The 27,792-nt window shown below is 49.5% G+C and overlaps 1 protein-coding gene across 1 annotated transcript; it reads right to left on the bottom strand.

Annotated features, from left to right (window-relative positions):
* Positions 1 to 53: 53 nt before the first annotated feature.
* Positions 54 to 27,281, bottom strand: HID1 (HID1 domain containing). The gene is made up of 19 exons (XM_057418662.1): positions 27,172 to 27,281; positions 19,476 to 19,625; positions 17,344 to 17,514; positions 14,581 to 14,694; positions 12,165 to 12,271; positions 11,526 to 11,642; positions 10,581 to 10,803; positions 10,146 to 10,202; positions 9,909 to 10,049; positions 9,446 to 9,536; positions 8,705 to 8,856; positions 7,514 to 7,592; positions 6,778 to 6,942; positions 5,400 to 5,627; positions 4,778 to 4,911; positions 2,254 to 2,334; positions 1,817 to 1,908; positions 1,337 to 1,495; positions 54 to 876 (listed from the first exon to the last, which is right to left on the bottom strand). Exons 1-19 carry the CDS (start codon positions 27,235 to 27,237, stop codon positions 813 to 815), a joined length of 2,391 nt encoding a protein of 796 aa, XP_057274645.1. The 5' UTR covers positions 27,238 to 27,281; the 3' UTR covers positions 54 to 812.
* Between the last annotated feature and the right edge of the window lie 511 nt (positions 27,282 to 27,792).

Raw genomic sequence — 27,792 nt, 5'->3', positions numbered from 1 at the left:
AAGACTAAAGGCGTTTAACACGTCTCTTCTTGCTGTCACTGAGCCAGTCCCTATGTGCTCACATGGATTAAGCAGAGCTTTCCAAAGTGGCACACACTCCATTGCAGCAGCCTATCATGGAGGACAGGCTGCTGGGCCTGGCAGCCAAGGTAAAACTTCTCCTGCCACACAAAAGCACCAGCTCCTATGAAACTTCTTAAGCAGCTTTCCAGGAAAGCAGTAGAGAGATTCAGAGCCGAGACACGAAGTTTTCCTTCAGCGACTTCTCCTTTCGTTGCGATGGGATAACTTCCCTATCAATATGCAACTGAGACCAGGGAGACACCTGCAGCCAGAAGGGATGCCCTGGAAACTTTGTGGAGCCACATGAAAGTAACTGCAGTTTCCAACCCCATCTCCTGCAGGAATAGCAGCTTCTCCCTTGCACCCAATTTACAGCTAGTCTTATTCAATCACATGCTGACTGTGACAAGGCAAGGACAGGGTCAGATTGGTTTCCAGACCACATCCAGGAGCAAAAGAGTAACAGAAGAGCTAAGTACAACCTGATTTCTAGTGCAACCACAACAATGCACAACCCCTTAGACATCTTTCACTCAAGGTTCCTGGTGAAGGGTGAGGGAAGAGAAGTGAGCTGGGGGGAGGGATGTCCAAGCAGGTCCCAGTTAAAGCTTTAAATGACAGGGAGGTAAATGAAGTGATTGTCCTTTTGGTCTCTCAGCTGGATGTGAAATGCAGGAATAGCTGTGATGAAGCAGCACACAGCAGTCCTTAGATCCAGTGTATTTGTCTTCATAGAGGTAAGTGCTCTCTTAGACCCGTTGAATTTCAAACAGCTTCACATCTGTGTCATACCAGATAGGGGGATCCACATTCCTGAGAGAGAAAGACAAGAGCCACTTTAGTCTCTGTGACCAGGTACATGGAATGCAAATCTCACAGCTAAGATTACAGGAGCTGCCTACACAGAATGCCTTCTGCTTTGCAAAAGAGGAAATCACTGGCTGAAAGACAATGCACCTTAGAGGGATGACAGTATCTACAACATCCCACAAAGCCAGAGCTTTGCATCAAATCTCTGCACCATCCCCTCTAGGCAGCTTTTCTACTCCCTGCTGCTGCCAGTTCCCAAACAAGCAGAGCTCCCTTCACAGCTCCCTTCACTCAAACCAGGTTTTGGAGCAACTGATTCAGCCTGGCCTCTTCCAAAGGAATGATATCTTTCCCTCCTGTAAATATGAGACAATCCAGAGCTGGCCAAGAACATGCAATTCTCTCTACAAGCCTCCCAAAAGTTTGGAAAAGACCAAGTTAGGTTGCATAGAAGTGGGTTTACCTCAAATAAATAACTCCCCACATGTAGGTCCGGAACCACATGGCAGTGCCCGAGTTTGCCTGGTACTTGCGGATGAGGATGGGGTGAGGCACAGGCAGCAGCCCCACCAGTGTGCCATGCTGCAGGAACTTGAGGATCTCCGATTCATCAGTGAGACCCCTGCAAAGAGGCAGATGAGGAACACCCTTAGCATGTCCCACAGGTACCCCAAAACTGCTAGCACAAAGTATCAGGCTAAACACACACAGACACAGAGCCAGCAATTGTGGCCACCAAGAACACACACTGCCTTTGCTGTAAAAAGGAGTTGAGAAGGGATCAAACAAGAAGCTCGGCAAGCAAAATAACATCTCCTCTGCCAAGACCATGATGCTCTCAATTAGACTTTACAAGGTTTCCCCCAGAGGCACTCCCAACTCTGCCAGCCTCACATTCCTCTTGACACACTGCACAGCCCTCACCCTCCAAAGATGTACTTACTTGTCAATGCAGATCTTCTCCACCTGAGGGACCAGCACCTGCAGGAGCCTCATGATTGTCTGCAGGGGAAGCTTTGACTTCCAAGACATCACCTGTGAGTAGGAAGGCCCGTAGGGAAATAAGGAATTTATCTATGGTTATCTCCACTATCTCTACAGCAAACGAGGTTTTACAAAAAGCACAAAGGTGATGGATGAACTGAGTGCACAAGAGTACTACAACATGAGCCACTCAATGAACCTAACAGGGCATTGGTTTAAATCAGGTAAAGCAAAAGATGGTGATAAACTTCTGGAGCTTGGACCACAAGTCAAAGATATTCCCCATGGGGAAGTGCTCCTGTGGGGAGTCTTTCAGGCAGGAGAAGCTGATGAAGTGTGTGGCCTTTCTGCCCCAACTCTCTTCCTCATTGATGTCCTCTGTCCACATTCCCTTACCCAGTCAGGAGTTGGGGTCCACTGCCCACTGGAGGATGCACTGGAGAGACGCCTTCGATCCCATCGGGGGTGTGATGCCTCCTGGCAATAAATAGAATTTTGGAACACACCAAACCAACCAAAAGCAACCCACAGTTTACAGCAAGAAATACACCCATGTCCTGCTGACCTCCCCCCAGCTTTCCCAGAGGAGTTCTGGGAAACACAGCTCAGCCTGTCCATAGAACAGACCAAACCCACCAGACCTTCCATCACCAAACCCATATGCTTTGACCCAGAGAGTGCAATTTGGTGGAGTTAAGTTGTAGGACCCTCTGGCAAGGTCACAACTGCTGACACTCTGCTGGAACAATCCACAGTAGGAAATTAAAGCAGGACTGACAAAGCCTGTCCAGGCACAGCGCTTTCTTCTAGCACAGAGACTGAACAGCTGAAGACCACAGCTTTACAGACCTCTGTCTACTGAGTATCTCTGGTGCCTATCCTGGAATTAACAGGTGGTTTTCCAAGGATGGGCTCAGAAACTCCTACCTAACAACTCCTGCTCCTTAAGGAATGACACACTCATGCCCCCAGACATGAATATCATCACCAGGCACTTTTGGCAAAGTACAAGACACAATTCTGTCTCATTTTTCTTCTTCCCATCAACCTGTTTGCATGTCTCTTATACAGCAGACATCAACATCCTGGTTTTCCATATTCACGGTGGGAAGAAAGGAAAAAAACCTGTAAAATCACTCTTAATCTCTGCATGACATAAAAATGGAAAGGCTTTTTCCTTTTGCAATGCACCCTGAACCATTCACTACTACCAAGTAACATCATCATTACTAGAGCTGACCTTTCTACAAAACAAATGGGAACACCACTTCCTTCCACAGCCACATGCATGGCTTCATTCACACATCACCTCTGCAACCAGCCACAGCAGGCTTGGGGCAGAGCTGTACAGCAATGCACTGGAAGCTGACAGTGCTGTACCAGTCCTTTTCCAACTGGGAAACAGCTCAAGCTGGACAGAGAAGTGATTATGTTTCATGGGCTACTGGAGGAAGACAAGCTTTCTTCAAGTTCTCAGCCAAGATCTCACTTAATAACAACATAACTGTGTGCTTAAGACATCTTGCTGACCACGGGCCTTCACCAGGAAAGCCTAGGAAGCATAAGTAAAACTGGTGCAGGGATATTCAGTAATTCAGTTCATTCCAAGCCTAAACAGCAATATTACGTTGCAGTGTTTGCAGCTACAACCCTTATCATTCAGCCTGCTCACTTTCAGTGCTGTGTCCTCATCAAGCTTCTAAAAATAAATTCATAAAGGCATAAAACCCTCTGATTTCCTGCAGATGACCCCATCTCCTTCCTCTTTCCTCCTCCCTTTCCCACAGCCCTTGCCCCCTCACAGCTGCCATCCAAACATTCACAGCCAGCTGGCACATTCAGGAGAAGTAAGATGAAATTACATGGAAATATGAAGCTGTTGAACATTTCACAAGACACTTTTGATGTGGTTATGGCTGATAACGGGAGAACATTCAAACAGATAAAGGAAGGAAATCAAACCAGTCATAAGTGTGGGTATCCTGTAATTTATATAGTATCTTTTATTCATTTATGTTAAAGAAGCAGGTTGGGGCACAGTAGGACAATGTTCACATAGTCCAAAACACCACTGCCCTTGGAGACAGATGTGTGCTGCCTAAAGTGCCATTTGATAGCAGTGATGATTCTCCCCATAGCATTATCATAGAGTAACAGACTGGCTTGGGTTGGGAAGGACCTTAAGATCATCCAGTCCCATCCCCCTGCCACGGGCAGGGACACCTTCCACTAGAGCAGGCTGCCCTGTCCAACCTGACCTTGAACACTGCCAAGGATGGGGCAGCCACAGCTTCTCTGGGCACCCTGTGCCTCAGCACCCTCACAGTAAAGAGGCTGCTCCACTGAAATGGTTGTTTTATAGCTCTTGATAGGGAAAGCCATCAAAAGCCAGAAAGCTGACACTGCCACCAGAGCCAGCACAGCCTTCATTCACAGACCACAGAGCCTCTGTCCCATCCACATGGCCAAAGAGCCGCCACTCTGAGAGCAGCACCTCAGCCAAGCCCTCATGGGAACATACTGTTCACAACACCAGCCCCCCAGAAGACTCTGGTAGAGCTCTGCATCCCAAAAAGAAGGGAGAGGAGAAAGCAACAGTAGTCAGAACCTGAGCTGAAAGCCTCCAGATCAGGAATACATCCCTTTACAGTTACACACTTGCTGCTCAGGAGCTTTCATGGTGGTGGAAGCTCTCTTCTCTGGTGTCCCAGCTCTTGTGTCACCAGCACAGATTTGAAACACCCACCATGATGCAACAGGACTTCTGAACCACGGTGTTTCCAGCAGAGTGCACATGTGCATATTGCCTCTAATAGGATGCTTTTACTCAATGGGTCAACCAGACCTCTCCTTCCCAGGCCCCCATTTAGTCCACGGCACACCCCAGCCCTTCCCTGCACAGCAGATTGTCCGGCCTTACCCCGCTCCAGGGCTCCCCGTCACTCACAGCTGAGGATGGGTTACCCTCTGGTGATGATTGTAAAGACTCAGGCTCCAGTGAACGCATGGTCCCATCCTCTGAGACCTGTGACTTCTCTGTCAGCTTGTCAATTCCTGCGTTCAAAAGAGACAAAGCTCAGGAACACAAGTGAATACACATAAAAGCAAGGGGTTCTTTTTTTTGTCCTACCATGCACAGACACTCTATGCATCTGCTGACAACCAAATCCCTCTCCTTTCAACAGGAAAAGCAAGATCTAGCCTTGATTTCACTAACCCAAAGGAGTCCATTTGTCCCTAAGAAAATGCTCCTGATTAAAGAGGAGCAGAGGTTCCATGGATAGAGTTAAACTGAGGCAAAAGGCCAAGGTTAGGACAAATGGCCACGTGAATGTTAAGTCTGAGAGAAGCTCAAGGCTGTTTACTTTAACTTGTTTGTGATCAGCCTGGGCAAACTGATGTGAAACTCAGACGACAGGCAGTAAGTCAGTCACAGATGTAAACTCTTAATCTCTCCCACACCCAGTGAAAGGGTGAGTCCACACCGTATCTCCCAGAGGAAACAAGCCTCTCTCCTGTTACAAAGGTAAATTAAAGCTGACCTGGCGTAGCCACCAAACTTGTCTTCAGTGTCCCTGGCTCTGCAGGGGCAGCAGGACGGGAGCCTTCCATGGAGACCCCTTCCTGGGAGTTGGTGCGAGAAATAGGCTCTGGAGTCCTCTTCTTGCGCTGCAGCCCCTTCTGGATGGCCTGTGAGTCCGTGGGCAGGTTGGCCAGCTGGTGAAACACGTTCCGCTTCCGGATAACAGCATAGACCAAATTGGAGTTTCCTGGCAAACCAAGCAACAAAATGAGCAGAGAAATAAGACTCAAAGAGCTCTGCCAATACAGCACAGCTCACTGGGGACACGATGCATGATTGTGGAGACCCTGCAAGCTCAGAAAGCCACGCTTCTACCCACAAAGGCAATAGCCCAAGGAAGAAAGCAGAGCTCAATATCCTCTTATCCCTTACAAAGTAGTACTGGAAATTCAGTGAAATCCTTCCTAGGCTGGAAGGCTGACAAGAAATGGCTTAGAAACTGTCATTCAAACAACTGAGAGGAAATAGGAGAGTGTAAATGACACATTAGCACCTCTTTTGAAAGAAATGGTTGTGAGACAAGATTCAATATTCCTCCAGCTTCAAAAAGAGCTCACAAAACACATCAGCGGCATTGCATTTGATGAGAAACAGGCTTGAAATATCAAAGCCAAAAGACCAGAATTCTTACTGCCTGCAAGGTGGCAGAGAACAGAATGAAACCATCCCCTAATATAAAACACAAAACAGCCACAAAGGCTGGTTTAGGATCTAGCAGTCACCACTTACAAGATTTCCATCAGGGAAGCAAAATGGCCACTCTCGAGTTGCAGCTTTAAAGCAAAGCATGATATTTGGAGCAGTTTAAAAGACCTCACTATTATTTCCTTGAGGTAAACGACTATCATGCAGTTAAGAGGCATTTCCTGGAAAGGCAGCAAGTGCCAGACTTTGTCTGGATGAGGCTGTTTGGTCTTTAACTCCAGTGACTTGCTAAATCAGAACCAAGAGGCACTTTTAAATGTTTAAGGAGATGGAAGTTGGTTTACCCTCATCTACATTGCTGAGCAACATGAGCAGTTTCACAGCAGCATCCAGCCAGTCACACCTTAAGTGTTTCACACTCACTTTCCCTTCTTCTTTCCCTCTAACCCAGCTCATCTTCTGGTCTTCAAGAGGTTAAGGTTTTGCTGATCATTAGCTGCCATCCCACTTTGCTCTAATCTGATCTATCTGGGTCAGCATCCAGCACTGATTACCTCCTAATTCAACTTCCCAATCCCAGGCAAGTCTCCATGTAGCTTCCCTCATCTGTTTGGACTTTCTCTGTCATTCCATCTCACATTCTCTTGGACTAAACTAGTGCAAACCAACTAAACAAGCAGCCAGTCTCTTACCATCAAACTGGTACTGAATGATGTTGTTGAAGACTTCCAGCAAGAAGAAAACAAGGTGGTGGTTCTGGACAGCAGAGAACAGGAACCAGGTGGTGGAAAAAGCCTCCAGGAGATGCAGTAACTTGTTAGCAGCCACCATGGAAAGAGACTTCAGGTACGGAGACACTGTAAAGGCAAATTCAAACTGAAGAACTGAGGTGCATTTATTCACATAAATACACCTCTAAAAACGTTTTTACCACCCTCCCATCTTGCCCTTCTGGGAAAGCCTCATGGAATAGCTCAGGCCAACAGGGCTCCACAGAAATATTTTCAGTTACAAAAGAGGTCAACATAAAACCCTAGTAAAAGCAAACATTTGTGCTTTTAGAGGCTCTTGGGTAGTTTGACACCAGTAGCATTGCTGCTGGCACACCTCCTGAAAGGATGACACAATTGGAGCCATCGGCTAAGCCCCAGGGAAGCCACTGCCACCGTGGGGAGGTGGCACTCCCTGCTGGAAAGGGATGGCACTACCAACTGCCCTCACCAGACCCACTGCCAAATGCCCTCCTGCCACCCCCGAGGGGCTCCAGGGATGCTGTTGTCCCACCCTCTGCCCCATCTGACCTCAGACAGGTCTGATCAGCAGTCACTGACACTGGTCAGTGTTAGTGGACACAGGCAAGAGCATGGGAAGAGGGGAATGAGGGTGTCCCCTTTGTAGGCTGTGGTTCCACACTCTGACAGCACTTACCATTCACCACGATAGTGAGCAGGCAATCAAAGAGAGGCTGCAGCCGCTGGTGCCCGCTGGTGATGATCTTGTGAAAGACCTATGGCAAGGAAAGAGGTCTTGAGCAAGGTGGCACCTTACTGAAAGCACCCTCTCAACCAAAACCAGTGCCACCCCCACACTAATCGCTTCCTGACACCATTCCTGCCTAGGCAGGGCCCTGCACACGCCACAATTACACAGGTGGGGAACGCTGCTCTCACTGCAGGCTCACGCTCCAGGAGTACAAGCTTTCATTTACAAGGAATCCTTTGGGGATGTGATTAGGGCTCTACAGCACTGCAAACAGAAACTGACTGTCAGCTATTCCAAAACACGCAGGCTGCCCAAGACAGAAATTAACCACCACGAAGTAAGAAACATCGTCACCTCAAATGGATTCTGACTCTGAACCCTAAGAGTAGCTGCTTGAAATGCCACAGAACAAATTGTTTCACATTTGGTTTTTATGCAAACTTCTAACTCAAATATTTGTCCTACTTTTCTTAACTATAACCTCAGACATGGAAGATTTGACATTCCCAGTCTCGGCCTTCCCACCTCTAGCTGGCATGCCTGCAACGGTTCTGGTGGGCACATTTCTCCCAACTCTCTGTAATGGGAATCTCCTTTTGGAGGTTTATCAGAAACTGCTGAGAGATTCTTCTCTGGCAAACATGCACAAACATGACAGGAGGGTACCACCATCTGAGGCTGGCACTACAAAACCCAAAGCTGTAGGGTTCAGCTTGGTATCACCAAGTTGTTCCCACTTGGACAGATGTGCTCCACACAACTCTGGGACACAGACAGCAATGCAGTCAGATCTCCTGCCTTCCCCACCCATGATCAAGTCTGGTAGAGGCTATGCACCCATTCCATTCATTCCACTCCCAGAGTCCTTTAGATACCAGTCCAGTGCTATCCCAGATCCTATTCTTTGGGATCATCTCATGCAGATGGAATTGTACCCTGCCAGGCACACCACCTCAGGTTAACAATGTGCAAAGATCCCACCAGTGCCTGGATGCATCCCACATGCTTTCTAGCTACTCAGTGGGTTGTGAATCTAGGAAGGACGAGCACATGGGAGGAGAAAAGAGGACACTTATTTGTGGAGGTATGCAACAGGAGTTAGGAAGGACAGAAAAGAACTGCTGGAGCTATACTCACTATGATGAGCAGATCTGCATGTGTCCCTGTGAAGACAGGGATGTCCATAGGCACTCGTACAGAATAGGGCTTGTTCAGTCGAACCCCAAAGTTACGCTCCCCACTGAGAAGCAGGAGGATGAAGACCCCAATGTGCATCAAGCCCACTCGTGCTGCAGGCAAAAACACATCACAGTGAGGCCAGTGGACTCCTGAAGGCAGAAGGCAATGAGAGGTAAGAAACACTATGGGACTGAAACGGCACAGAGCAGACCATCCACAAGGAACACCCCATATAGAGCTCCCCCTGCTGCCAGTACCACTGCTCTTCCCAAGCACATCTATGGGGCCAGAGTGTTAAGTCTTGGATAAATTATGGTTTTCTTCATTATGTTCTTGATGTAAACCCATCACCGTCGCAAGATAGATCCGAAGTCCTTCCACTATGCAGTGGAATGCCCAATTTATCCCCAAAGCAACAGTAGATTACTCATTTCTCTCTCTCAGGGACACAGATTTCAACAGAAGGACTCAAAATGAGTTAACATGCTAAGGATCTCCATTCCCTGTGTTGTGGCATAGATCATGTCCTGCTTCTAGACACTAAAACCCAGCTACCTGAACCACTCCACCCTTCTAGAGGGCTAGAAACATGCACTTAAGATGCTATTGCATCTAAGTGGTAGGGAGGAAGCATCTTAAATCATTCTAGCTCAACTGTCAAGCACTGTTCATCCCAAATACTGAAAATAACCAACTTACACTGGTCTGCTCTGGCATCATTGAGAAAATACAGGATTGGGACAAGGATGTCCAACACATCGCTGCTCTTCAGCACAAAGAAGAGGAATTTCTGGAAGAAAGGGCAGGATTTCAGACCATCATAAGCAGATTTGATTTTCTGCAGCACCTGCAGGCCTCAGGACAGGTAGCCTCAAGCTAACAAATCTCTCAGGACCATTAGAAAGTCTGATGTATGCACCAGCTCTTCAACTCCTGCTATTTGTAGTTATAATAACACCTGCTCCAGCATTTGCCTCAAGCACTGACCTTCAGGAGCTGCAGCCTCTCTCATAAGCTGTCCCTATACCCAGACCCCCCTTACCCCATGCAGCAGGAAGTAGTGCTGCTGATCAGTCACTGCTCACTGCCTGCCCACAATCCTTCACCTGGCTCTGGGCAACAGGCAAGGTGGGGCAAAGCTCAGCAAGAAGCAGATCCACACCTTGTTGAAGTCACAGAGTTTCCAGAAGAGGACGAGGAGTTCCTGATGGAATTGGATCTTCTTGGCAGAGTTTGGCAGGTAGGTCTGGACCAGCGGGTTTGATAACAAGCGGGCCACTCCTTTGAGGATGAACTGGAAATCCTGCCAAGGGACCAGGAAAGAGGCTGTGGTGAACCCAGGGCTAATGCAATCATCGTGAAAGCAGACAGGAAACAGTTGAGGACAGGACCACGTTACCTCCTCTCGGTGTATCCTTGAGAGGTAATTCACAAACAGATTGTCTGGTCCAGGAGGCTGCGTGCAAAGAAAACGAGTGAAACACTTAATGGCAACAAGGATTACTCAGGAAGGCAAAGTGTAAATGGGGCTAATGTCTCATTTCAGCTTTCCACTCTGAATGATCCCATTTTAAATGCTAGGAGATAGAATGCCTCAGGGAACACTAAAGTCAGGGGCTTTTCACTTATATGCTCCTGATACAAGTTAGTGACCAAAGTCTAATGGTTTGGTCATGTACAGCTGCTTAGCGACCTACAGGAAAGAAGCAGAGGCAGCAGTCTGCAAGGGGAGGAGTGGTGCAGGGCTCTACAGGTCAACATTCAATACAAGCTGCTGTAAGATCACTACAGGGAGTTCAGGAGAGCAGCAAATACAGCTCCCAGTCTCACTCACATCCACATCATCCATGGCCGTGCCAGTGGTGGTGCCATCCACAGTGGGACTTGAACTGGTGGAGCTGTCATAGTCCAGAGTGACAATCAGCACCTGGGCTGCCTCCTCCACCAGGGGCTCACGGTAGTCCGAGAAAAGCAGGTGGTTATAGGGAATCCCATATCCCACCGGATCGTAGGCACAGACGACGTTCAGGAGTGAGGTGAAGAGTGGGAGCGCGTGTCTGAGGGGAACAGAACATTAGGAGAAGGCATAAGCAGGAAGAAAAAGGAGCTGCCTTGGGGAGGGACAGTCTGGGGTCATGACAAAACCCAGCCATCTTCTCTAACCTATGACAGTGCCCCAGGGACAAGAGCTGACCCTCCAGCTCCCTGATGGTCTCCTGGACTACATCTGAGACGGAAAGCGGAGGTAAACAAGGCCGAGTGGCTTCCCAGAGGAATCCTGTGTAGTACTGTGCGAAGAGAAAAGGACCCCAAAGCTCTCTAGGCTCTGGAAAGACAAAATCGTCTGCCTTCAGCCAGGACTGCTCCGAGGGCAGCAACCTGAGGAGCTGGAAGTCTCATAGGAGACAATGTCACTAGAGGGCAGCATTCATCCGCCACCAACACCAGGCACTGCCCACAGCAGCGCCACGCCACCATCCCCAGGAAGAAACGAGGGTCTACAGGGAACAGCATCTCTCATTTCCCACAGGACACGATCAGCCCCGCATCAAACTCCAGTGAGCAGCGTGCTCAGTCTCCCTTTCTGCTGCTGAGGAGCAATTCTCACTAAGCAGAGATGATAAGGGGATGTACATACGATAGGGACAAAGAAAAAGGACAACAGCCCCTCCATGTTGGAGGCAGCAAGTGCTATGGTGCCCCATCACCAACGCACTCCATGGAAGAGATCTGAAGGTATTTCTCCCCTGGCACTCATTCTCCACCTCTTCACCCTCACCTGTTCTCTGTAGAGCAGAAGAACTGCACCCAGGGGTTGGTGTTGCTGCTGTCCGAGGAGGGAGGCAGATACATGGCCTCAGAGAAACAGGTCAGCAGCAGCTTAAGCAGCTCTGTCCTGAAAGAAGGGAAGATGATCTTAAGGTGCTTTCCAACCCTAACTATTCTATGATTCTATAAGAAGCTGAGGCCTGAAGTCATTCAGGAGCAGGGACTGGGAAGCACCAACAGCAGAACATAAGGAAAGCTCAGCCCCATCTAGAAAGCTCTCACCACAGGGAGCTAAGCCTATTCCATTTCATAAGCAATATTGTTGTCACTGGTGCAAAGCTCAGCAGAATTGCTGCCTCGTGAAGAGGAAATACAGTACAGAGCTGCTAGGCATTCTCAAAGCAGCAGCGTTCTTTCTGCCAGTTTCTGTTGCAGACACCCCGACTCCCATATCATACTACACAAAGCTATTCAAAAGGTCAGCTGTTTTTTATTTCCTCTGTTGCCAGTCCTGTTAGCTCCTTTTAGAGCAAGCAGAAAGCCCCTTGCGAATCACAGACACCCAAGGAGACAAGGAGAACCCGTCTCCCCCACATCCTCCTCTCCTGAACCCAGCCTCTTTTCTCTTCAGCCTTTGCAGCCCTCTTACCTATTCAAGTCATGGATGTAGTTAGGCTGTGGAGAATGAGCAAAGCCCACTCCTGCCTCCCAGATGTACTCACAGCTGTCAATGGAATGGATATCTTCTGCTGTGTCCTATGGGAGAAACAAGAGGTTGGACTACAGAAGGCAAGAGACAGAGCTGACAGCACTAGCGGTACCCAGGGCAGCTCTGCCCCTCTGTTCAGCAGTACCAAAGAAACCAGAAGAGAAGCATCCAGACGCTGACTGTACATACCAGCACCACCCAGGGAGCACCCCAGAGAGAGGGCCTCATCTTCAATATGCACTGAGTACCATGCAGAATGAGGCCTTTCCTCTAGCATGCTAAGTTGCAGTGCCAGCAACCTCTGCTGGGAAGGGTCACCTGATGACAAAGATCCAAACTATGTTCTGTTCTCATTACAGGATGCATCACCTTCTCTCCTTCCCATCTCACAAAATACAGACCAAGTCAGGGCTTTTCCTGTGCAGATCAACAGCACCACACAGGGTGCTGCTTGACATCTTAACCCCACCTCAGGGCACATCGTGTGGAGTTTACCCACATAATGGTGTCTCACAGTGGCTGTACCCCTAAGACAAGAGAAGCAGCAAATTAACCCACACGTATAACAGAAGCAGGTATGGCTGTGACTTGCTTTCAGAGGGGAAAGCAAGAAGGTGACTGCAAATAAGTTATTTCTCCCAGTGAGAACCCTCCCAGTCCCTTGACAGCTGCTGGCATGACTCCCAGATTCTTGTTTTGCAACCTGAGCAGACGAACCACAGCAGCTTGCCCTTCTTTGTCATGGTTGAAGCAGCTCTGCTGCCATTGAAAGCCACCTGCCAACCTCCAGGAACCACCAGGAGCAAGGGCCCAGATGAATATGTTTGCATCAAGTGCACTTAGCACACTTCAGCTGTCTCTTTTCTGGGGTTTAATTAAGCAAATTCTATCTCCTGCCTTTTTTCCTCCCTGCACTTAGGGAAAAGTGATCAGAGGACTGCTTCTAATTGCTCTGGGTTCCCATTGCACCACCTCTCTCCGTTCCACAAAGGCAAGACCTTCCTCAAGTTCTGAAGGCAAGCAAGATGCTGGTGATACCAGCATTACAGCAGATTCCAGGCCAAATAAAGCAGGTGCTGATGTCTTCAGAGAGCTCAGGCTTTGCAAGTAAATGCTAAAACACAGAGGTGCAGCACTGTGCATGACAGAGGGAGCCCCAATTTCCAGCCCTAGTTACAGGGCTGACTTCAGTAGGAGGACAAACAGCAGAAGAGCAGGGGTCATCCCAGATCTCCTTTGCCCATTCCCTCCCTAGTTCTTACACTTCCTCTCAATTCTGCTTTAGCAACTATCCACCATGAACTGTGCCTCTAGGGCCACAAGTTGCTCTGCTATGAATATGAGGGGGCTGTACCCACCCCTCTGCTCTTAACCTGCAGTCAGACCAGATCCAGGGAGGGAAGAAGCTAGGCAAAGACTACAGAGGTTGCAGGCAGCAGACAGGCAGCTAACAGCAAGGAACACAAAGCACTCCTGATTCATTGTCTAGTTCAAGTTGCTCAGAGTCCTGGAACACCAGGCTGGCTGCTGCCAAGGGTGAAACCACACATGCAGTGGGGACAGGGGGCTCTTCCATGGAGAATTTGCCCCTTCATCCCCAGATTATAGATTTCAACTCTAATACCCAGAAACCTCAAGCAAGGAGTTTAGCACTCAGGTTTGCCAGGAGATTTTGTAGCCATCAAATACACGGTGGTGTAGAATGCTCACTTTTAATTTACTTCATAGCTATATCAAAAAGGAGGGCTGCCCATTTCTCTTTCTAGACTGGGCCTACAATAAACACCACAGTCATTGGAAGGCACGGAAAGACATGCTTCAGAACCTGTCCTTAGCACACGTGGTAAGAGATCCCTGCTTCAGGGAACTCCTCCAAAGACAGTCACCATAAGGACCACAGCACATTTGTCTTTGCTGCAATGATGCAAAGAGGAAGAGAAGGTGGAAAGACACAACAGCAACAATCTACTCATTCAGATCCCAGCACCTGTGATCAAGCAACAGCTGCTTCCTGCCCTATCTGGACTAAACTGCCAGTGAAAGGAGCAGTGCTAAAGGTCTCTGGCAACAACAGAAGAGCGGTTGTTTGCCAGCACAAGCACCCTTCCATAGTGTGGGGGTAGGTTCCAGCCACTCCATTTGAGACTCATCCAGCTGCCTCAGAACATCTGTTTTAGAAGGTACAAACTCCACAAAATGAACCCAAAATGTTGATCAGTATCAGTCACTGTGGGTTCAAGCTCAGCGACTCCCTGTTTTCCTGCCTGCAGGTTTGCAGGGAGCTGCTGGGATTCTCCAGGGAATCCCCCACAATGCAGCTGATCTACCTCTTATAACCTCTATAACCTCAACTTACCACTGTGCTCCTCCGGTGGCTCTGCACAGTGAAGTCAGGGCAGAAGAGCAGGTCTGTGACAGCAAGGAGCAGCGACTCAGCCAGGGGCCGAGCATTTTCATCATCTTCATCTCCCTGCAGGGAGAAACATGGAAGGGTGTTGTCAGCCCAGGTTAGCAAAGAGCACACAGGAACACCAGTGTAACACAGCAAGAGAAGATACATTCCCCAGAAACACACAGGGAGGCAAGAAGTTACAAAGGAACAACAGGGACAAAACCCAGCCTGTACAGGAAAGAAATTCCCCCCTGGAAGGTGATGACTAAACAGGAATAAGCTCTTTAATGACACCAAACTGAGCAGACAGACTTAGAGATGTTCGGGAAACAGAAGAGTAGCACTAGACCTTGCCAAGCGGAGACGCTTGACTTACTGGAGACAAAAGGAAAAGGAACCATTGACAGAGAAGTGGGTTTTACAGTCATAAAGGAAGGTGACTAGGATGGTGCACAGAGACAGCGATAGGAAGAAGCCAGCCAGCAGCAATATGGTATAAAACCCCTTGAAGTCCTACATGGCAGCCCAGAACTGGAGGTGACAGAACCAGGAGAGGCTGCATGCATCATTCAAGGGGCTGCCTAAACCTGCCATGGCAGAGGAAGCATGACAGCAGAGAGGATTTTGCCCTCTCCAGCATTCAAAGCAATCACTGGACTCATGCATGGCTACTCCTCTGCAGCCGTTGCCAAGGGAAACCTTCCCAGATCCTGCTTCTCAAAGAGCATCCTGGAGGGGAGAACTTCCCCACCACACACTGGTGCTGCAGGGAAAGGCCAGGAGCAGGAATGGCAGGAGCTTATCTATCTGAGCCAGACCTCTGTCAGCCTGCACACAACACGCAGCTCTTCAATCACAGCAGGCAGCTAAGGGAGATAACAAGCTGTGTGGCTGCCTCAGCAACAGCAGGAAGACTCTTGCCAAACAGATCCTGGATGTAAGGAGAAACCCAGAGAGCATGGATGGAGCCAGCACAGCAAAGATGCTTTTACTTGGGCTCTCAGTCTGAGATGAAATGATAAGCATTAGAGTCCAAGGACATTTCTTTTCCAAGAATGACCTTTGCTAAGATCACCTTGGCTGGTGGAAAAGAAATACCTGCAGGCTCTGGGTACCACCACATCCAAAATGGTGACACACACCAAACAAACAGACCAGTACATAGCACAGACTTCCTCACAAGAGGGAGGCTCCCATGATCCAGGAGCTCTGCCATCCATCACTGCACTACGGAGCACATGAAAGATAATTGCAGAGACATTTACTAATGTAACCATCATCTTCCCCTTTAGTTCCCAAAGGGAAATCAGCCTTTAGACAGCAAAGCTATTGCCTCTAGATTAGACCTAGCCCCAGCTTTCCTTAACGTCTCTGTTATTCATGCCAGGCAGCTGAACCAGCCTTAGAGCTGCTTCTGCACACGGTTAAAGGATGGAGCACATTGAACCACAACAGCTCCCTGATATTCAGAAGGTACAAGCAGCAGGAGGGCTCACACATGCGCTAGGCTGGATCACTATAAAGCTGAGAGTCTCTTCTAGGTGCTGAACAAGGTGGAGAAACAGTAGTAACAACAGCCTGGCTGGATCAGAGCTCCAGGCACCCCGCATGTTCCTTCCCAAACAAGCTCCTCCATTGTTAAGCCTCTTCAGCACTCCCTGGCCCCTGCAGGGATGAAAGGATGGACAACCACCACCCTCCTGATCACAGACCACACAACAGAGCAGGGCTAGCAGAGACTTCCTGTTCCACTACCCAGACCTTCCCCTTGAAGTGGCCTCAGGCAAAACAGATTAGAGGTGACAGGCAGAGACAGCTCAAGGTGCAAGCTTTGTTCTGTACCAGCCACTGCCAACCCTTTATATCCATCCCCAACGACACTGCAGTGCACTGAGCATTCAGGGAAACCACACTCTTCAGTACAGCCATGCTGACCTGCAGGTTCAGGAACTCATAGGAGAGAGCTCTCTATGCACAGAGAGGCAGCTGCTGGGGGAGCAAGCAGGCACACATGTACTCCTGGCCTCACTCAGCTCTGTTTTCAACACTGCTTCTCCTATATGCAGGAGATCCTAAAGCAGTTTCATCCCATTCCTCTGAGAGACACAGAAGAGCACTATTGTGCCTGCTCTCCAGATAGAGACATAGGGAGGTTCAGAGCCTCCCCTAAGGTTATACCCATCACTAACAGAGCCAGGAACAGTACCTATTTCTTTAACCACTCTTGCTCAGTTATGGGCTTCACCTCTGTGGCTACACTCCTGGTTAAAACTGTATCACTCAGCTCATAACAGAGTATTCAGTAATGATGCTAAGAGCTTCTCTGGCACTGGTTGCTTTAAATGTGACATTGTAAAGTCAGTGGAAACCCCACTCTATTTCAATTTGACATTAACCTTAAATCAACTTTAGTTAATGGAACAAGGTCATTTCAGTTAAAGTCATACAGCGTCTAATACTGCTCTCACGTTCACACCTTCAGATACACTGGAGAAGCCTTCCCTCACATACCACTGCTCTCCTACAGCTGCAACTCACGTGAAATACTCAGATGATGCAGAAACAAAGCAGCTGAGGGGGAGAGAAAGAACAGAAAGAAACAGAGGGAAGAAAAGAACTTAGAAGATGTCACCTGATTTTTCACAGAATAGAAATAATTGGAATAAAGTCGCTCCCAAGTGTGTACATAGGGTCTAAAGAAAGAAGAGTAAGTGCTAAGAGACAGACCCCTCCTCGGCCAGCCCCAGGGACAGTTGACCAGAAGAAACCTCTCCAGTCTGGGTCCTCAAAGATGTAAGGCAGGATGCGGGTGAGGAGCCGGCAGCAGTTCAGGATGATCTGCCTCTCCTTCTCGGTGTGGCAGCCGCTCTCTGCTCCCTGCACCAGCTTCTCCACAGCCTGAAGGAAACAAAACCAAGGCAGGTATACAAGTTAGCAAGAGTTGGGCAGGGCTGTCCTGCTGGTGACACCCTCAGAGTTACAAGCAGCTCTTGGAGCCCATTTTCTCAGGGTTCAATGGTACAGATGCTGTTGCTGTTTGAAACACTGCAGAAATAGGGGTAATGATGTTAAACAGACCCTCCTGAATTTCTGCTGGGCCACTCAAAGAGACCTCACACACCAGGGTTAATCTACGCAGCACATGTGTCATGCCATGTGAGACACAGCCCCAGAAGGCTCCTTCCAGCACTGCTCCATGACACCACACACTGAAAAGAGCAGATCAGATTAATCTCAAGCACACCAGACCCAGGCAGAAGCAAGGCACAGCACTGTGCTGCACGGCGTGAGGGGCTGGCAGGGGAAGATGGCACAGAAACAGGTCTGACAGCTCTGTATGTGCTGTTGTGATTACAGCAGGAACCTCTCCTCACTCAGGACGTGGGAGCAAAGCTGCTGCCTGTGACTATTTAGTGTACAGATACAGCCTCCAGCACAGTCTGTCAAGGCCCTGCTGCACAGGAGGGTGGCAGCCCAGGCTTCCTGTGAATAGGACTGGTGCTCTGGGAAGAGCTTCTGTGTTGAGTCTCTGCAGTCCATCCAGTCACTGCTGAACCCACCAATGGAGACAGCCACTGGGTCTTCCAGAGCAGGCTGTGGGTCTTTGCCAGGCACCAACCACAGTCCCAGGAGGCAGCAGCAGGAGGTTTTACCCACACACAGGAACAGGCAGCTCCTTCCCCCAGCAGCTGCACCCACTCGCTCTTACTCCCTGATCCCAAGAGGAAACAAGAGGGGGAATGAAAGCCAAAGCATTTACCAAGGATTCACCTCGCTGCTTTTTAATTCATGAGGTCATGTGTCCTGCATGTTTTCCTAGCAGGCTGCTTGGGTCACTGACTGCCAGCCTGCACCACTGCATTAATGGGTGTTTAAATGCTGTTTGTGGAGTCTCAATTTAGCCACACACTACTCCGGGACTGAGCTTAACTATTCTTTCAGGCCCACTTATGACTCTTACAGCCTGAGCCTGTAGCCATGACTGCAAATGACATTTCAGCCATGCTCTTGTGCTCTCCATGACCATGCAGCATTGCTAAGTCCAGTGACACACTGCACATGGCAGAGTGTGGCAAAAGCACTGCAGGAGTCTGCAGGTTCCTCTGACCCTGATATCCGAACATCCAGGGCTCCTGGATAAGCTGCTCTGCAGTCACCAGGTCTCCCAACACATCTGTTTTCCAGCCAGGAGAAAAGCCCATACTTTAGTCTTTGTTTGGGGGTAAAAAGGACACAGAATCAAAGGGGTTTTGTGGTCAAGAGAGGTCTCCTGAGCCCTTCTCTATTCTCAAGTTGCTGATGCCAGAAGCCAGGAAACAGCACTAGGGAAGAACTATTCCATTATCCCTCATTTTTGTATTCTTTCTCAAGTATCTACCACAGGCACCTGTGTGTGGCATGATTCCCAATCAGAGGCACCTTCACTATGATTCTGGAGGTTTTAACCACATTTTGTAGAGCAGAAAAGAAAACCAGGATGGCAACAACCATTTTCAACTGGGAAAACACCATTCCAAACATTGCCAGTACCACAGTTTCGAGGCTACTCTGCACGGCTCAAATCAGGAGCATGATTAACACCTGCACTTTCCCAGGCAGAGGAAGTCTCAGGCTGTTGCTCACCAGCTTGACAATTTGCCAGACCTGGAGGGTAGGAAATGTGAGTCCACGTGCCTTGTGCTCCACACAAAGACAGGGCAACACCAGAAGCAGCATTCAGGGATGCCCTGACATTACAGCAGGAGGAAAAGAAGTCTTAAGATCTCCCTCAAACTTCATCCATCACAGTACAGTGACAATCTTCACATCCCTCTGCGATCTGCCAGCTTGAAGTAAGGAATAAGGCAGCACTAACCTACCTTATAACATAAAGTTGCCAAGTTTGAAGGTGATTCTTCTCTCACTGCCCGGATCTCTGCAGCTGGTACAAGGGCAAAGACATCCTGCACTGAAGTAGCTGTGTCTGCCCAGAACTGGTCCCAGAAGGCATCATCTGTTGCCTCCACAGGCTGCGGAGAGACAAACGTGGTTATAGATGCAGAACTACCATTCTATGGAGTCCAAACACCTACATCATGTATACCAATGCTCTCATAGCTCTATCACCTTCAGAGCAAGCCAAGGATAACCTGAGCATGCACTGGAATTACTTCTATTGCAACCAAAGTCTTGAGGAAGCAGTCAGAGCCATTTCACATGAGGGCACGAACAGACATCTCAGAACTGACAGACCCACCTCAAAGCACTTACAGATACAAGGGAATCGGTCTTTCTGAATCAAATATTTATAAGGAACTGGACTGTGCAGCTGACTGCTGCCAAGCTTTGTTCTCAAAAAGCATTAAGTGTGCAGTTCAAAGAGAAAGATGGAAGGAGGAGGCTGATATACCAAAAAAGCAATCCATTTCAGACCTGTGGTCTGAGAAGCTCCCCCCACTCTCCATGGCTGGGAATACATCTCTTCCCATTACCTTTTCTGGCTCTGCAAGTGCAGACAACCTTCTCTTTCACCAGCAGTGCAGTCCCCTTTCTACAGTGGGAGGATGAGTATTCTCCTCAAGCCCACCCTGAGACCCCACTACAAGGGATGCTGGCTGTAAGGCTGGTCTGTTTGCAAAGCCACATCTGGAAAGTCAGCTCAGCACATCTGGCTGCAGAGCCTCCATGTGATTACCCCCAGCTTCTTCCTCACAGTGTGGCATCTACTTAGAAAGCAGAACACTCCCAATGACAACCTGGGGGTCAGGTTATATGTGGCTGAATGAAGAGGACTAGAGCTTACTTTGCCCTTTATGACTTTGTAGAGCCAGAGAGAGTTCCAAGGTATTCAGACACACAGGGCCAGCTGTGCCTCCAACCCTGCGGAAGCACACTGATGACCAGCCACTCCTCAAAAGGTGAAAGCACCAGCACTGTTTGCTGAACAAGGAGGCATTTCCATTACACAACATCTCAGGCATCCAAAGCTTTGAATAATCAGGAAAGACTTTTCAGCCAGTTTAAAACAGAGCACAGCTCTCCCCATCTAAATGCTAATACTTGCCAAGAGACAGGCATCACCCAACAAGCCAGGGAGCACTCATCATAGACTCATAGAATCATAGAATAGTTAGGGTTGGAAAAGACCTTAAGATCATCTAGTTTCAACCCCCCTGCCATAGGCAGGGACACCTTAAGCTAAATCGTATCACCCAAGGCCTCGTCCAGCCTGATCTTGAACACTGCCAGGGATGGAGCATTCACAACCTCCCTGGGCAACCCATTCCAGTGCCTCACCACCCTCACAGGAAAGAATTTCCTCCTTATATCCAATCTAAACTTCCCCTGTTTAAGTTTTAACCCGTTAGCCCTTGTCCTATCACTACAGTCCCTAATGAAGAGTCCCTCCCCAGCATCCCTATAGGCCCCCTTCAGATACTGGAAGGCTGCTATGAGGTCTCCACGCAGCCTTCTCTTCTCCAGCCTGAACAGCCCCAACTTTCTCAGCCTGTCTCCATACAGGAGGTGCTCCAGCCCCTGATCATCCTTGTGGCCCTTCTCTGGGCTTGTTCCAACAGTTCCATGTCCTTTTTATGTTGAGGACACCAGAACTGCACACAATACTCCAGGTGAGGTCTCACGAGAGCAGAGGAGAGGGGCAGGATCACCTCCTTCGACCTGCTGGTCACGCTCCTTTTGATGCAAAGGGTGGGATAAATACCTGCCTATTTATGCCAAGCAGTAGGAAAGAGATGGATCCACGTCAGAAGAGGAAAATGGAAGCTCTTCCAGTGTTTCCCCAGCCATGCTGAGGCACAGTGGTAGATCAGAATAGCCATTCCCTTGGCTGGAGGTGAGGGGCAGCATCCTGCCTGCAAGTGCACCGGCTCTAAAGCAAACAGCAGCTCTCTCCAACTGCAGTAACCAGCACTGTGGATGGGTCTATCGTGTCAGATGGGAAAGGAGCAAGAAAATGAACATGTGTTTAACTTAAACAATGCCTGCCCACTCCCAGCCCTGCTGCAGCAGACAGAAAATGTGCCCAGCTCTCTGCTGTTTACATGCAGCTAAGACACAACTCCAGGGAGAACATCACAGCCCTGGCACTGAGAAGTGCCCAATCTCCCTCTTTGCTATCACCTCCTGAATCAACAGACTTGAGCACGTGTTACTATCACCCAAAGGCCAGAACGTGAGAGGGGCAGGCAGCTGCCCCCAAACTGGTATAGCAGGTTACCACCAGGCAGCTTCCTGCCCTAAGCTCCACCACTGCAGAGGCTGCTTATCTCTTGTCCTGGTCCTTCCAGCCACACAGCAAATCCATCCAAGAGACTCTCCAGTCTTTAAAACCAGAAAAAAGCCACACACATGTTTAGACATTAGGCAGAAGCTCTTCCCTGTGTGGGTGCTGAGGCGCTGGCACAGGGTACCCAGAGAAGCTGTGGCTGCCCCATCCCTGGCAGTGTTCAAGGCCAGGTTGGACACAGGGGCTTGGAGCAAGCTGCTCTAGTGGAAGGTGTCCCTGCCTGTGGCAGGGGTTGGAACTGGATGAGCTTTAAGGTCCCTTCAACACAAACCATTCTATGATCTTCTTAAACTGCTCTAGTGCTGAAACCCTCTTCGTTTCATCACCTGGACACCAAAGCAAGTTCCCATCAAGCCTTCCCAAGGGAAAACCAACCTTTTCCAAATGGTTCAAGATCACAGCTCCCCAGAGGGGATCTAGAGGAAACACCAAGTGTTCACAGCCTGACTTCCAGCTTCCTGAGTGCACGAAGGAGCCGCACTCTTCCGAACCTGGGCATGAAATGCTTAAGTGGAAGCAAAGCTACTTTGCAAACCTCACCTCTAATCAGACTCCTCAAAAAAAGCCAACTATTTGGAAATCCAATCTCTGCAACGCACAAAACATCCTAGACTTCCTACATCTCCTTCCAAACCCGGTACCACAACCATGTGTACAATCACCACATGTGCCCACTGGCTGCCTGCCACAGCCACTCCCACTGACAACAGGGAGCAGCAATTGCTGCTAATTGGAGCTCATGCATAACTAATGGTTCACTCTTATCTAGAGGGGAAGCAGAAACCATTTCCCACCAGTAGACACAGATCCTTTACCTCCTTGCTTGCCTCAGGCCTGCTCTGAGGTTGAACACAGCCCGTGTTTTACAGACGGTAACACAACAGCTAAAGCAGATTGAAGAACATGGTCTGACTAAAAGGACATGGCAGCAGAGAAGCATAGCTGCAACACTGGGTGCTGCAGCCACATTAATGTCATGTCTGCCATCTTGGCAAGCAGATGATGCTAAAACACCGTTTCTTTCAGCTTTAATAGCTGCAGGAGTCGGCTCCTCACCAACAGATGGTATCCCCTGTACAGTGCCGGGCCATGGATTCAGTACTGAGTCACTCACATCCCCACAAGCCCCCCTGGTTTAATTAACAGTCTGGCATCACGAAGCTACTCCATCCACATAATATTCATCTCCTTGATAGAACATTAATGGATGTTATTAAGTTGATTGTGCTCTGCACATGGCATCTCTGGGGATCTAAATATCCATTTCCTCATGCTGAGCTCACACAACTGCCCGTATGTAGCTCACAGAGAAGAGAAATACAGAAATCTAGAACAGTCTTGTTCACCAGCCATGGACATCTTCATTTGGAAATGTCAGGATTTAGTTACAAGCAGCACACGCTGCAGTAACAAATCCCACAGCTAGCCTTGATAGTGCTTTAACCAGAAGAGCTGACAAGGAGCTGAATCCTCACCAGCAATGCTATGAGCTGGGGTCACTGCATCCTCCAGATCAAGGCAAGAGGGAGGCTTGCCTTCAGGTCACCTGGACAACGTGTAAAGACCTCCCACCTGCACCCTGGCCACACAGAGGTGGAACCAGTCCTACTGGTCACCTCCAGTCTTTATTTCCCAATAGTTATAAATGTTGGGTTTCAGGTTCTTTAGAGCACACCACACATGCTGTAGGAGCCAGAAAACACTTAGTTTGCAAGCATCTTGCCAGTTACTGAATAGAGAATCACAGCCCCAACAGGCAATCCCCAAGCATCCAGCAGGATACCTCACAGGAAACAGGAACATAGAGTGGAGCTGACCATGTCCTATAAACAGGAAAAGGTCCTGAGGCACAGCCTTCCCCATTCATTACTGTGCTCAGCCTGACACTAGCTCCACCTTCCCTTTCCCTTTCAGATACAACCACGCACAAACTCAGGCAGGGTGAGTGTTTGCACCCTCCTCCCACCCAAGAGATTCCTGCACTTCCACCTTTACACCAAATCCCCATTCCCAACAATTTCTCCAACAGGTCCTTAACAGAGGACTGTCCTTAAACCAATCCTGACCTTGCTGCAGACATCAGCAGAGAACCAAGGGGAGAAGCAGTCATTAGTCTTGTTCACCGTATTCTCGTCTTCCTTCTTGCCTACACATCAGCTGAGCATCCCACCAACCAAGCCAACATAACAAAGTGTGCAGGGCAGGGACTTCCCTTCTTCCAAGACTCAGCATCAGAGCAGATCCCTCATCCCTTCCCAGGGTTTCTAGCCAGTACTACCCAAGGTCAGATATGTAACAGCAGCAGGCTCCTTTCCACCCCAAATGAGGCAGAACTGTGCAGCGTAATACTGACCAGAGAGCCATTCCTGCAGCACTTGGTAGAGCTCTAGCAGATGAGGCAACCCTGCAGGGCCAATGGATTAGTTTGAGGCCATTCACACCTTTGTATCACCTGCTTGTGGTACTGTGCAAAAGGAAAGGCTGAGGACAAATTTACTCATAACATTAATAACTAGCAAGATTTCCCCCCCCTGCTGCCAAGGACAGCAACTCCACAGACCAATAGTAACCTTTGCTGTAGGTTCTTTGCAGCCAGCAGTGCAGAATCAAGGACAGACCCCACTCGAGTGTGATGCCAGTTTTCTGCCCCCACAGCAGACAGTGTGGCAAAGGGAACTGGAAAGTGGGATTAGTGCAAGTCTGGCAGTGAAAGCCCAGGACACGCGTCAGCTGTGTGCAGTGTTAGTTACAGCTTTGCTTTTAAACCAACAACTTTGCTTTTGATCAACCTGAGAGAAGCTTGAATACTATTAGCAGTAGGCTGCCAGAAGCCTCCAAGCACAAGATGTACTTTTATCAGGCCCAAATTAACAGCCTTTCCACATCAGAGAGGAAGAAAGGACTGGAGTTTGCCCCTCGTGGCTGATCCTTCCTGTCTCTTTAAAAGCAGAGGCATAGCTAGCACTAAATTCGACCAAGCTGCTTCTCAAGATCACAATTTCTTATCTTCCAGTCGGTTGCTTGCAGAATCCATTTAATCACCAACTGGCAGGGAAAGAAAATGTGTTTCCCAGCAGGCTCCCAGCTTCAGTTCCCTGCTCTGCCACAGACTGGTTGTCATACTCACATTCTATGCTCCCTTTCCCTCTTAAGGAGACAGCATTTTCATGGGCAGTTTGGGAGGACTCACACTTTCTCTGCAATAAAGCACACCTGGTTTGTTACTAAAAGCATGGCCCCATCAATTTAAAGGTGTGCAGTGTAAGGCAATATACAATATATAAAAACCCTAAAGCCCATTCCTCCATGTGTCATTATAAATATGCACGAGTAGCATAAGCCAATTCCTTCCTCCTGGTACTACTGCACTACTGCCATTTTCTAATCAATGAAACCATTCTGTACTTCAGTGACAGCTCTGAATCTTCACCAGTGAGTGAACAGTGCTTTCTGCTCAGCTTCCTCCCATCACAGCCTTAGGAAACACCACACAGTGTATTACTAAGCTCTGAGTTTCATGTTACTGATGATGTGACACAAACCTATTTGTCCAGCTCCCTAACGTCAAAGGAGAAGGCTGCAGGAGAGCAGATGTGCTGCTGAAGAAGCAAGGTGTATTCTGAGCTAACAGCTCTGAAGCACTTGACACTGTCCACTACTGCAGCCTGGGTTTGAATCCAGGGTTCAGCAGGAAGAGGTTGCTGCTGGTAGGAGCTCCAAAGGCTCCAGCAGAGCCGAGGCACACATCCTGCACAAGCAAACACCAGTGCCTTTCTACAGTATGCAAATATGGGAGCGCCACCACCCCACCCTTTTTCCACATGGCAGTTCAGGCTCACCTCTACCTGAAACAAATCCAGCCAAGAATGAAGCTTTTTCCTCCTTCCTTTACTTGGGGCCCCAGGGAAACTTCTTTCATTACACACGTCGATAAAGCAGGGGAGGAGAGCTCTCTCTTCTTGGCTGGCAATAGGAAGGATTGCCTCATACAGGATTCTCTTTGTGAACAGCAGGCTGAGAAGGTCCCTATAGGCTTGATTTCCCCTTTAATTTCACCTTACACACGTATTTCCCAGTGGAGGAAGGATGGTCCAAAGCTGAGGGCACTCTGAATTATTTGGCATCCTACGGAAGAATTCCTTAAAACATTAATTCACTCACTTCTCTTTTTGCCTTGGGAAGTTGTGGAACATCTACAACTGAAGGCTGTGATGAAGATGTTCACAAGAGCCCCTCCTGAGTGATGCAGATAGAGGTGATACTGCTTTAGAAAGTACACACACAGCTTCCCAACGGTTCTTCCAGCCTTAATGTCCATGGTTCATTCCAGTTCCACCCTCGAGTCTTCTCCTGTTATCCCTTTGCACCCATCCCTTTTCTTCTGAATTAATGCCTCATTTTGCCATCATCCCCAGGTTTTCTCAGCAGCTGTTATTCCCTCCCTGCCTAAGGTGGATCAGAACAGCAGCTCTCAACTTTAGCTCGTAAGAATCCAAGATGTGCTATCTCAATAGAGCAAAATCCCTCTGCTCCTTAGACAGGAGGACACTACTCATTTACTCCCCGCATGCTGCCATCACTGTCTCCCAACTTACACATGAGCCAGCTCCGAGGACATGGCAACATCTGTTAGAGCGCTGGGCAACCACCTTCCTTATGTATGTATGTAACACATATAGACAGCCCTGACTGCCGTTCACTCCATTCCTTCTACAGCCTGCAGAAATAAAGCATCATTTCAGATGGAAGCTGCTTCTGCTGCAAAAAGCTCTCCCATGGATGGCCAACAGCCCTTTGAAGAGGCTATTCCCCAAAAACAAGGTTCGCCACCAATTATCCACGGGGGAAACAACAGATACATAAAGGGAAGCATTGGCAAAGGGGTGATGTAAACCCGCAGCTGAATACATTACGGAGCCGTGGACATCTCTTCCGACAGCAGCATCTCAGCCTGCTACCACCAAAGCACGACATGTCACAGCGTCGCGATACAGGCACGGCCCTGCCGGACCCCATGGCTTCCCCCAGGAGAGCCCGGCCCCACGGCGGTACTCGTGTCCCTGATGGGGCCAGCCTGCCCAGAGCCCCCAAGGCCTCACCGGGAGATGGCCCAGAGCCAGCCGTGGCTGAAGCCCCCCGCCGTGTTGTCACCTCCACCCGCACAAGGAGCCCACACCGGCCCCCTTCCCTCAGCACCGGGCCCTGGCGGGCGGCTCCCGACATGGCGGCCCCCCCCTCACCTCACCCACCGCCCGACATGGCGGCCTCACCTGGGTCTTGGTGGTGAGCTGGATCACCGCCTTCCTGAAGTTGAGCTTGGAGTCGGCGCTGCCCATGGTGCGGCCCGGCTCGCCGGGCAGGGCCGTCCCCTCACGCCGCCGATGCCGCCTCTCCTCCTCGGGCAGCCGCTGCCGCCATCCCCCGTCCCCCCGCCCGCCTCCCCGCTGTCAAAGCCGGCCTCGCAGCTCCGGGCCCTCCCTCCCCTCCGCCCGCGTCCCTTCACTCCTCCCTCGGCCGCGGCTCCTCCTCCTCCAGGCCTCCCTCCCGCCCTGACACCGCCCCGCGGGCTCCTTTCTCCTCCTCCCTCCCCATCTCCGCCTGCAGCCTCTTCCCCACTTCACCCCTTCCCTACCTCCATCCCCTTCCCGGCCCCACATGGCCCCGCTCCCTCATCGTCACTCCATGAAGCCCCGCGGCATTCCTCATTTTCCCCTCCTCTTCCAGCCCTTCCTCACTCTCCCCTCCGGCTTAGGCTCCCTCCACCTTCTTCACCCCTCGCCTTCCTGACGTTCCCCTTCTATTCTTCCCCACCTTTTGCTTTCTCTCCCCTTTAAGCCTCCTCTGCCCCCATCTTGCCCCTTCTCCCTGCATCCTTTGTCCCCCGAAGCCCC

The sequence above is a fragment of the Pezoporus wallicus genome, unplaced genomic scaffold, assembly GCF_028554395.1.
Source record: "Pezoporus wallicus isolate ANWC-B61680 ecotype Strahan unplaced genomic scaffold, APGP_CSIRO_Pwel_v1 contig_3710, whole genome shotgun sequence".
Taxonomy (NCBI): Eukaryota; Metazoa; Chordata; class Aves; order Psittaciformes; family Psittacidae; genus Pezoporus; species Pezoporus wallicus.
The sequence above is the reverse complement of the archived record's forward strand: the minus strand, read 5'-3'. Positions and strand labels throughout refer to the sequence as shown.

What these genes read in the sequence shown, in the direction of transcription:
- HID1 (XM_057418662.1), bottom strand. Translation starts at nt 27,237, where the DNA reads ATGGGCAGCGCCGACTCCAAGCTCAACTTCAGGAAGGCGGTGATCCAG. An exon ending in AACTCTGTGACTTCAACAAG is followed by an intron (nt 9,537 to 9,908) that starts GTGTGGATCTGC and finishes CCTTTCTTCCAG; the next exon opens with AAATTCCTCTTCTTTGTGCT. An exon ending in GGACCCCAACTCCTGACTGG is followed by an intron (nt 1,909 to 2,253) that starts GTAAGGGAATGT and finishes TCCTACTCACAG; the next exon opens with GTGATGTCTTGGAAGTCAAA.